This window comes from Vitis riparia, chromosome 7, assembly GCF_004353265.1.
Source record: "Vitis riparia cultivar Riparia Gloire de Montpellier isolate 1030 chromosome 7, EGFV_Vit.rip_1.0, whole genome shotgun sequence".
NCBI lineage: Eukaryota > Viridiplantae > Streptophyta > Magnoliopsida > Vitales > Vitaceae > Vitis > Vitis riparia.
In genome coordinates this window covers 5,584,610-5,595,545 of record NC_048437.1, presented here as the reverse complement: position 1 = coordinate 5,595,545, position 10,936 = coordinate 5,584,610, and the positions used below count along the sequence as shown (strand labels likewise).

Sequence of the window (10,936 nt, the reverse complement as noted above, 5' to 3'; positions counted from 1 at the left end):
TGGGCATGGCGCTTGCAAACGAAAAAAAGGCTCTTTGGAGTCAGGTGATCAGAAGGAAGTACGGAGAGGAAATTGGAGGATGGACATCTTGCGAGATTAGGGAGGCATATGGAGTTGGTTTGTGGAAAGCTATAAATAAGGTGGGACAACTTGTAACCCCTTTTTTTGGCTTTAAAGTGGAGGATGGTAAGAATGTGAGGTTTTGGAAAGATAAGTGGTGTGGTACCAACCATTTAAACAAGGATTTTCCATCACTATTTGCCTTAGCAACGTTAAAAAAGGCTTGGGTAACTGAAGTTTGGACAGCCAAGGAGGATAGAAGGGGAAATTGGACTCCTACTTTCAATAGGTCTTTTAATGATTGGGAGATGGAAGAAGTGGGAATGTTACTTTGTTATTTGGAAGGAATAATGGTGAGGGTGGATGAGGAGAACATGGTGAGATAGGTGAAATCAAATGATGGTGTTTTTTCGGTAAGGTCCTTGTATAAGGCATTGCAACCGGTATCTTCTGTTTTGTTCCCTTCAAAGATTATTTGGAGGTCATGTGCTCAACCCAAGATTAGCTTCTTTGTGTGGGAGGCTTCGTGGGGTAGAGTTTTGACTTTGGATCGTTTGCAAAAGAGGGATTGAGTTTTGGCAAATAGGTGTTTTCTTTGCCAAAAGTGTGGAGAGTCGATCGACCACCTGCTTCTTCATTGTGAAAGAACAAAGGAGATGTGGACTTTGCTCCTCTCTTTTTTTGGAGTATCCTGGGTATTTACGCGTTTGGTTAAGGAAACTCTCATAGGTTGGAGAGGCTCCTTTGTGGGCAAGAAGAGGAAGGTGGTGTGGCTTTTAAGGCCGTTATGCTTTTTTTGGGTTATTTGGAAGGCTAGGAATTTAATTGTTTTTTAGGACGGTGTGTTGTCCATCCAAAAGCTAAAAATTTCTTTTGTGTATTTACTTTGGTAGGAAACCAAACTGTGGATAAAAGATGGTCCTTCGACCTTAATAGATTTTATTGATTGAGTGTGTATGCATTAAGAGAGAGGGTTTTTGTGCTTTCTTTGTGGCTTGGGTTCTTTTGTAAGGGGGTGAGTTGTTCTACACTGTATCTATTTGAGTCGCTTCTTTAGCGCCTCTTTTGCAATACACATATTACTTATTGATAAATAAATAAATAAATAAAAACATTAGGGAATGACTACTCTAAACATATAAGAGATTATGTAAGTTGAAAGATTTTATAGAATGCTGGGTCAAAAAGATCAATTTGAATGCAAAAATGTATCTTTTAAGCCTCTTTTATATTCATATGATGTTTTTTCGGTCATGTGAATGTCACATCATCCTCTCACAAAAATGAAGTCTTAATTGACAATTAAGGTTTCAGTTACAAAATGAAACCATAATTATTTAACTGAAACCTCAATTGACAATTAAGGCTTCAACTTAAAGTAAAAAATATAAAATATTAAAAATTAATGATATGACTCCTGTATGATAATATAAGGATTATTTTAAATATAAATTTAATAAATAGTTAAATTTATTTATTTATTTTTTCATGAAAGAATCGTTTTAGCCCAAAACTTAGTTTTACAAGTGAAAAGCTATTTTGCAAGTACATTTTCGATATGACATAATTTTTCATTAATAATAAAAATCTAGATATATCAGCTTACTAATTATTTTATTTTTTTAATAATAATGTAACTTTTATTATGTTTCTTTATGATGTTATTTATTTGAACTTATTTATAATAATTTGTATCCAATCATATAAATATTATCCATTTTAAACCTAAAAATAACCTAAAAATAACACAAATAATTTTCTTCATTGTCTAATATTGAATATTACAAACAACTCAATGGAGACAAATCGTTATGTCCCACTCATAAGTCACACTTTTAAAATAAATAATTTATTTTAAAGAATAACACCAAACCGAAGGCCATAAAATTAATAAAAGTGAAACCTCTATTTATTCTTTGAAATTAACACAAATTTCATGTCCATTATCTTCATATTTTATTTTTATGTTTAATAGTTAATTTATTCTTCATTTTAATTTGAATATTCTTTATGTTTGAGTTTAATTTATTTTTACATTTTAAATTTCAATCTCTTTTTTTAAAAAATAAAAAATTAAAGATCGAAAGCACATTTATATCAATTTTCAACTTCAAATATGGGAGGGATTTCAGTCCTTGTAATCAATTTATTCTAATATATTTAACCAATTTTTTCTCTGAAAAAAAGAAAAAAAGAAATAAACTGAGGGTTGGATCTTCTTGCCCTAAAAGCATTACCGCCCTCGACCATATGAAAACAGAGTAGTCTGCCTTCTGAACTCTCTCTCCCTCTCTTCCGCTCTTCCCTGCAGCGATACCGACGTCAGGAGTAGAGATGGCGGAGCTCAAACTCTCCGACAGTCGAGACCTAACTCGAATAGAGCGTATAGGCGCTCACTCACACATCCGCGGCCTTGGTCTCGACTCTGCCCTAGAACCTCGTGCTGTTTCTGAGGGCATGGTGGGCCAGACCTCTGCCCGCAAAGCCGCCGGAGTCATCCTCCAGATGATTAAAGAAGGCAAAATTGCTGGTCGTGCTGTCCTTCTCGCCGGCCAGCCTGGCACCGGCAAGACCGCCATCGCTATGGGTATTGCCAAGTCCCTCGGCCAAGAAACTCCATTTGCCATGATCGCCGGTAGTGAACTCTTCTCCCTCGAGATGTCTAAAACCGAAGCCCTAATGCAAGCTTTTCGCAAGGCCATCGGTGTGCGAATCAAGGAAGAGACGGAGGTTATTGAGGGGGAGGTTGTTGAGGTCCAAATTGACCGCCCTGCGGTCGCTGGTGCGGCGTCGAAGACCGGGAAGTTGACGCTCAAGACGACGGAGATGGAGACCGTGTATGATTTGGGGGCTAAGATGATTGAGGCCTTGGGGAAGGAGAAGGTGCAGAGCGGGGACGTGATCGCAATTGATAAGGCTTCTGGGAAGATTACGAAGCTTGGAAGGTCATTTTCAAGGTCTAGGGATTATGATGCCATGGGGCCTCAAACCAAGTTCGTACAATGCCCGGATGGGGAGTTGCAGAAGAGGAAGGAGGTCGTGCATTGCGTTACACTTCATGAAATCGATGTTATTAATAGCAGGTATTGCTCTTTCTGACTAAGATGCTTAAATTATTGATTCTCATGATATTACTGATAATTGTTTTTGTTGGTAACTTGGTTACCATATAAGCCTTTGGGTATCACAAGGGCTATGTAGAAAGTAAACTCTGAAATTTATGGGTAGGTTTCACTCGGCTGTTGATGATCTTTGAATTTCTGTTCTTGTATAGCATTGAGAGAGCAACATTTATCCCTTCTGTATTTGTTGTGCTCTGGTGTGTGAAGTACTCTATATAAGCCTGTATGTTTGCTCCTAGTGAACTGAGATGACATAGTAAAAAAAAAAAAAGAACTTTTACGGAACATGGTGATCACAATTTGTTATCTTCTAAACTTATGCATGTAGAACTGTTCCATGAAACTATATTAAGATTCTTGAACTATTATTGCCCATGAATTAGTTATCTATTTATTTTTGCGAAATTTGGTTACAATAGATTTTGATATGTTGAGGATAAGCCCTGAGGTCAAAGATGAGTTTCATGCAGAGCTACTGACAGTTATTTGGATTTCTGGATTTGTACAGCTTTGACAAAGCAGCAATGACCCCTGTTGTATTTGTTGCATACTGGCATATGGAGTATTTTTTGTAATAAGCTTATATCTTTCCATTATACTACTGAAATGAGAACATTTGCTTTGTTAGGAATTGGGTATGGCTATTAGATATCATGCAATGATTGGGCAAAAGTTGGTGAAAGAATAACTGATTATCTAAACGATGAACTGATTTGTGTTTTAAATCATTTTTTTAAGTATCATGTAAACTTATTGACTCTAGAAGACCTATATGAAACCATGAAAGCAAATTTGGGGTACAGCTGTCCATTTCTTACTCTACAACTGGATCTTTTCCTATGCTAATTTTTATGTAGCTCTAAGAAAGTGGATGTCTTCTCACAAATTTCTATAGACCAGCATATGAAATATTTGTTCTTTGGCATATGAAACATGTGTTTATTGGCTTTTCCTAATTCTTTTTTTTCTTTAACACCTAAAAAACTATAGCATGTTAGTACTGCTGTTTGCCCCAAATTTTTTGTTTAACTTGACAATCTGTTATGTCTATGAGGTGAATAATACCGCCAACATCATCAGCATTTTAATGTTTAGCCATAAATATTGTTTCATTTTTCATTGATAAAATGGATCAAATCTCCATTGTAGATTTTACCTCTCCTGTTCTTATCCAATATGTTTGTATCATCTGTTTCACTCTTATTTGTCTCTGTTTCTCCTGTCATTTCATATATGATATATTGATGGTATGAATAGGAACTGTATATGCTGTTGGTCTTTTTTAAAAGAATGTAAATAAATAAATAAAGGCAAACTATTGATCATGTTCTGCTAATTTCTGGTAAATTGTATTTGTATGTTTCTTGCAGTCTTTCTCCAAATCATTGTCACTTTGGCAAATAGGAAGAGATTTGTGCTTGTGTCTGGATATGTGTTTATTCTCTTAGGAGATAGCTCCTTGTCATTGTTTGATTTTATTGTTTGGTTGAGCTGTAAGTAAGGTGAGGGGATTTTTGTGTGTGTGTGTGTTTCCCTTTGCTTTTCTGGCCCTCAGTGTCTTGTATGCATTGTGTATACATTTGTGTGCCTTTTTGGTAGACATTTTTAATACAATTGATATTTCCTATTAAAAAAAAAACTTATTCTCTTAGTATTGGCATAAGAAATATTGAAGCTATCCAAAATGTGCATCAGAACTATGTATTCTTTCGCAACTAAGACAAAGCTCTTCAGTTGAAGCAAGTGAAACAATGTATGATCACTCACAGCCTCACAGGTTTTGGGAAACACCTTCAGAAAATTCTGCTTCATCCACCCTTGTAGGTTGGTACCCAACTTCAAACTAGCAGATCTGGGGGGTGAATCAATAATGTTTTTAATGTGCTATTTGAATAAAGATTAAGTTGTTAAAACAAATCAGTTGGGTGTAGAAGCTACAAGGTGTTGATATGCCCTAGGTCTTGGGAAGCTTTTGTTAGAAAGATTAATATCAAAGGTATTCCACATGAGTGAGGTATGAGACATATTGAGCCAGTTTGATCATTACAAAATCCGAGTGAGATACATAGTTAATCATCTATAAGAAATTTTTTGAATGCTTTTCTCAATCTTTATTCATACTTGACGAGAGGACTTTCATCTTTTAATCTAATAGGTTGGAGTTCTTGCAAGTGAAGGGTATGAGGTTGGGTTATGGAAAAATATTAGAAAAGGATAGGACCTATTTACTAGTAGAACATCATTTGATGTGGGTAATAGGAGGAGGGTGAAATTTTGGAAGGATATGTGGTTTGGGGATGAATTTTTATGTGTGTCTTTCCCCTCCTTCCATGCTTTAGCATTGTCAAAAGAGGCTTGGCTGATAGGTATTTGGGATGACCGAGGCAAGGGGGGCCACTAGAATCTGTGTTTCTCTAGACATTTCAATGATTGGGAGCTCGACAATGTAGAAACATTTTTCTCCAAGTTGCAAGGAAGATACAGGAAGAGGGAAGAGAAGGATAAGTTGGTTTGGAAGGCCTCAAGGAATGGTGTCTCCTCTTTCAAATCTATATTTTTCGTCTTGGAATCAGGATGGCCTTTTCTTTTACTAGAGGGCATTGTTTGGAATCCATGGATCCCATCTAAAGTGAGTTTTTTGTGTGGGAAGCTTGTTGGGAACAGTGTAGACTTTGTATTAGCTTCAAATTCTAGGAAAAGAGGGCAGTATCTATTGTTCTTTTTATTTGGTTTTATGTGGGTTCTTCCTTCCACAGCTAGGGGGACTCTGTTAAGTTGACATTGCTTTTTGTAGGAATAAAACATAAGAAAGTTTGGAGAGTTATTCCTTAGTGCAATTTTTTGAAAAATTTGGAAGGAAAAAAATCAAAGAGTGTTTGAAATCTTAAGTGCTCTTTTCTTAGAAGTCTAGTGTCAAGGGTTAGCATGTATATGGAAGAATTCTTTTAATTGATTTTGTAGATTGGATGGGATCTAACCAAGGGACATGACGGGTTTTTGTGTTATCTCTCTCTCTATAGAAAAGCCTTTTGGTACCCATTGTATACATCTTGTGTACCTTGGCATATAATTTTTTTTCTTTGATTATCTATAATATTTCTTTCTTGCTTATAAAAAAAAATAAAATCTCATTGGTTGGAGAGAATATTGAAAGGATTAATAATTCCACATGACTCATGTCAACATCAATTTTATTTATGTATTTAATAAATAACATTAACTGTATTTATGTTTGACTTGTCTTTTTATATCCAAAGCCAATTTCATTAGCAGTTGTGTGCATGTGTTGGCATGAAGGTTGTAACCACCAATATTTTTAATATTTCTTGATAAAGGGTCCTGGTGTGCATAGAAATTATGCTGACCAATTTCTAGTCACAACCATAAGAAGGAGCGATTATAGCTTTGCTGTTGAAGGATATATTGGGTTGAAATGTTCGAATTGGATGAATCAAGGATACTAATGAACAAGTGGTTTTTAAAAACATTTTGTGGGTGAGAGCAATGAACTGACATGTAATGCTTAAGAATTTGATTTGGGTGATACAACACTTCCTCATGCTTGAAATGATCTTTGTGCATTTTGAGAACCTTGTGTTACAATTTAACTATGTTTTAATATATCTTGCTGAGATGTTTTCTTTGTAGGAGACTGGATAACTAGTGACAGTGTTTTTACTCTCTTGCATCCTTAATTTCCACTGCCTTTACGTGATTTGTTCCCTTTGCTCAGCTTTTGAGGATAGATCTCAATTTTTTCTCCTCTACAAATCATTTATCTGAGCCTTTGGCATAACTTCACCCTCTTGAGTAGTTTTCCAGTTCTTTTATCTGATTCTACTTTTTCACTTTCAGGACACAGGGATTTCTAGCTCTTTTCACTGGTGACACTGGTGAAATCCGTGCTGAAGTGAGGGAACAGATTGACACAAAGGTAGCAGAGTGGAGGGAAGAAGGGAAGGCAGAGATTGTGCCAGGTGTTCTCTTCATTGATGAGGTGCACATGCTTGACATTGAATGCTTCTCTTTCTTGAACCGTGCTCTGGAGAATGAGATGTCACCAATATTAGTTGTTGCTACCAATAGGGGGATTACTACAATCCGAGGCACAAACTACAAATCCCCACATGGGATTCCCATTGATCTCCTTGATCGTCTGCTCATTATCTCTACACAACCTTATTCAGAAGATGAAATTCGCAAGATTCTAGACATCAGATGCCAAGAGGAAGATGTGGACATGTCTGAAGAGGCAAAGGTTTTGTTGACAAAGATTGGGGTAGAAACATCCTTAAGATATGCCATTCACCTCATTACAGCTGCTGCATTAGCTTGCCAGAAGCGGAAGGGAAAGGTTGTAGAGATGGAGGACATAAGTCGAGTTTACCAGCTGTTTTTGGATGTGAAGAGATCAACACAATACTTGATGGAGTATCAGAACCAGTACATGTTTAATGAAGTGCCAGCTGGAGAAGGGGATGACGATGAATCCACTGCCATGCTTTCTTGAGATATCCCTTGAATTTGAAATTGCAAGTTTGTGATTATACGCTTGTCTTGCTTTATTAATTATTAGTAGCACCTGCCTATTCATATTAGGATAATTAAATTATCAGGCTTAACCGTGTCTTTTGTGTAGAAGTTTTGGCAAACAGTAATTTAGTCGTCGCTAAGATGAGTCTATATAATAGCTTGAAAACTGTTGTTGCAGCATTTTTGTAGACAGACTTCACAATTGTGCTTGGAGTTTTCTTATGAATGGAAGTGCAACGTACATATTCCACATTCCGTTCACATGGTGCTGACGATCCTCTGAATTTCCCTTTTTTATTTGGACCCCATTGTTGTTGATAAATGGGCTAAACAGCCTATCTTCTGGAAATCATGTCTTATCAGCAAAGAGATTTGTGTTAGAGAGTAAATAATTTGCAGTGAATGTCATTTGCTACTGGAACTGGAGGGTTGCTTGTTCCTGCATCCTGTTCCTTTCGTGTTTACTGTTTATTGCTGGATTCAGTCATGGCTTTCTGTTGACGGGTGGACTATGAAATCATGTAAAAAGGTGGCTACCAAATATTAGTATTGTCGCATTCCCAAAAGTCGGTTTCTGTGCGCGTGGTTTGCTCCACAAATATGGTGATAACTCCAAGGAAGCCTACTTTGGGAATGCATTTCCAAAGAAGCCAAACTTTTATGGGAAATAGCTTTCCTTTAAAATTAGTAGTGTCTTGTTGTGCGGGCATCTCGGTGTCTGCAGATTTGCTCTCGCTCTCCCTACTCGTCTTGTTGTGCGAACATCACGGTGCCTGCAGATTCGCTCTCTCTACTCCCAGATTAATCCCTAACCTTAAATGGACCAAAACAGAATCTTTTAGAATAGAAATTCACCAGGCTGACCCTCAGCTGTTGACCTGGTTTCTCAAATATATAGGGTCAATTCATTTCATTGAGAGCTACTAAAGTTTAGTGAAAATATATTAAGCCACTAATGGTTTTAAATTTTATTAATTAGCACCCTTATAAATTTATTTCATATGTAAATTTATTTATTTTAAATAAATTTTAGTTTTTAAAGAATTATTAAACACTTCTATCTAAAATCTTTTACTTAAAATCTCTCTAAATAAATAAATAAAATAAATTTATAAATGTGATAATTAACTAAATTTGAAACCAAATAATGATAGAGTGTACTTACGCCAAACCTTGATGGGTTAATGAAATTAACCCTATAATAGTTTCAATCTAAAATACTGGCCACTTCAATGGTAAATCAACATGGGTTATGTGGGAACTGTTGATTCAGTCATTATTGAGAGTAGATGCTTGGTCATATTCACGTGAATCTAATACTTAGTGTTCACTGCCGTTCCTGGATGGTAATAGGGGTCTGCCCATTGCACACCTCCACGGGCATGTGCTTTTGCATTGAATCAATTCACATGCAAATAGCAGACCAGAGAGTCTAGACTCCAGTTAGAGGGAGGGAGAAAAATGAGTGATCAAAAGCCATTACTTTCATGTGGTGGAGCAAGTCGAGGATATATTAAAGAGAGAGAGAAGGAAAACAGAAGGGCACCAACTCCCCCTTTCTAGCATGGATTCAAGGTGGGGTTTTGTTGTTGTTGGAAGAATGGTTCTTGGAAGCTGTTTTTCCTTCTTGATTCATTGTGTATTACAATGAGCTGAGCTGACGATTGCAGCTTTTAGCTAGATTCCAAGTTAGGAATCAGGAGTCTTGTTAGACATTCCAATTATCAGATGGGCATTTTCGTAGGTAGGTATCTGTGAATGGTATCTCAAGGCTGCTTTCTCCGAAGGGCACTTGGTTGGCAAGTACCTATTTTTGGTACCACCAGTTTTTTTGGTGGTTGTTGGAATAAGAAGCATGGTTGTTTACCCTCATAATCTCATTGCAGTCTCAACACTATCAATAGATGAAACTGGATCAAATTTAATAGCCGCTGCCACTGGATGGCCACACCGCCTAGGAGGTCTCTCCAAGCCAAATCCTTTCTGCATAGGAAAACATCTAATAAATTAACACTGCCCATTTCCCAAGCTACCTAACATATAGCTCTCATTTACTACCAAGAAGTGCTTAGGAAGGAAAGAGGGGGAAGTACCTTGGGATGGATAGATGGAAAAGCCGTGACTCTCTCAGATGGGCACGGGGAGTCGGTGGCTGAGTTGTAACACCCCATAACACATTAAATTACAAATAAACTAATTAATTAATTTAACTCGTTAAGGGTAAAATGATTTTTTTATAATTAATAGTCATATATATAAATTAGATTTTCTTCTTATCTTCTTTATTTAGAAAATTTTAATAACAAAAAATCAGAAAATTGTAGAACGTAATTTTTCGAGTAAGATTCTAACTTTAAATTAATATATTAAATTTGTTAATTAATTTTAAAAAAATTAATTTACATAAAATTTAGTTTATTTTAATTTTAAAAAAAATCAGAATATTGAAAATATAAAATATGGGTTGATTTGTGGTTGGAAATGGGGAAATTATAAATATTAAGTTTTTAGGAAAAAAAAAAAAAAAAAAAGAAGAAGAAGAAGAAAGGAACGTGAAGTGTGTGTTACAATTTATATACACATAAAGGATTAGATACACTGTACTTGGGGGGCAATTTGGAGAAATAAAAATGGTAAATAAATAAAAATAGGGTTTATCGAAATATAAAATAATGATAAAAATAATAATAATAGGTTTGTATTTCTTGTGCGCAATGATGGGTAGAAAATATAGGGTTTAGCGTGTTAGGGTAGGAAAAAAAAGAAAGAAAAAAAGAGACGCGTGTGCACTAGAGTAAGGTATTGGAATATATATAGTTACAGTGGATAAAACCTTGTTTATTTTTATAGGTTTTTGGTATGTGTAGAAGATAAGTGATTTTATAGGTTTTTGGTATGTGTAGGTTGGATATTAAATTTGATAACAAATAAATTAATAATATTTAGTTTTAAGTTTTAAGTTAATAAATAAGATACTAGTAATAATTATTATTTTTTTATATATATTATATTATGTGAAGAGTAGATTTTTCAGACTTATTTTTCTTTAAGATTTTTGACAACTTCATTTGAAATAAGGGAAATTAATACGGATTTTACAAAAAAGAATAATTATATATATTGTTTGAAATGTGTAATTATTATTTTTGCTTTTCAACATGAATCACATATATTTTTGCATAGAAAATGTGTTATAACATTTATTTTGTTTATAACAAAAC

General features: G+C 35.3%; 1 protein-coding gene across 1 annotated transcript; it reads left to right on the top strand.

Moving 5' to 3' along the window:
• Positions 1–2,296: 2,296 nt before the first annotated feature.
• On the top strand, positions 2,297–7,970 carry LOC117918796 (ruvB-like 2). Its single transcript, XM_034835690.1, has 2 exons — positions 2,297–3,143; positions 7,038–7,970. Exons 1-2 carry the CDS (start codon positions 2,395–2,397, stop codon positions 7,690–7,692), a joined length of 1,404 nt encoding a protein of 467 aa, XP_034691581.1. The 5' UTR covers positions 2,297–2,394; the 3' UTR covers positions 7,693–7,970.
• Positions 7,971–10,936: the final 2,966 nt, after the last annotated feature.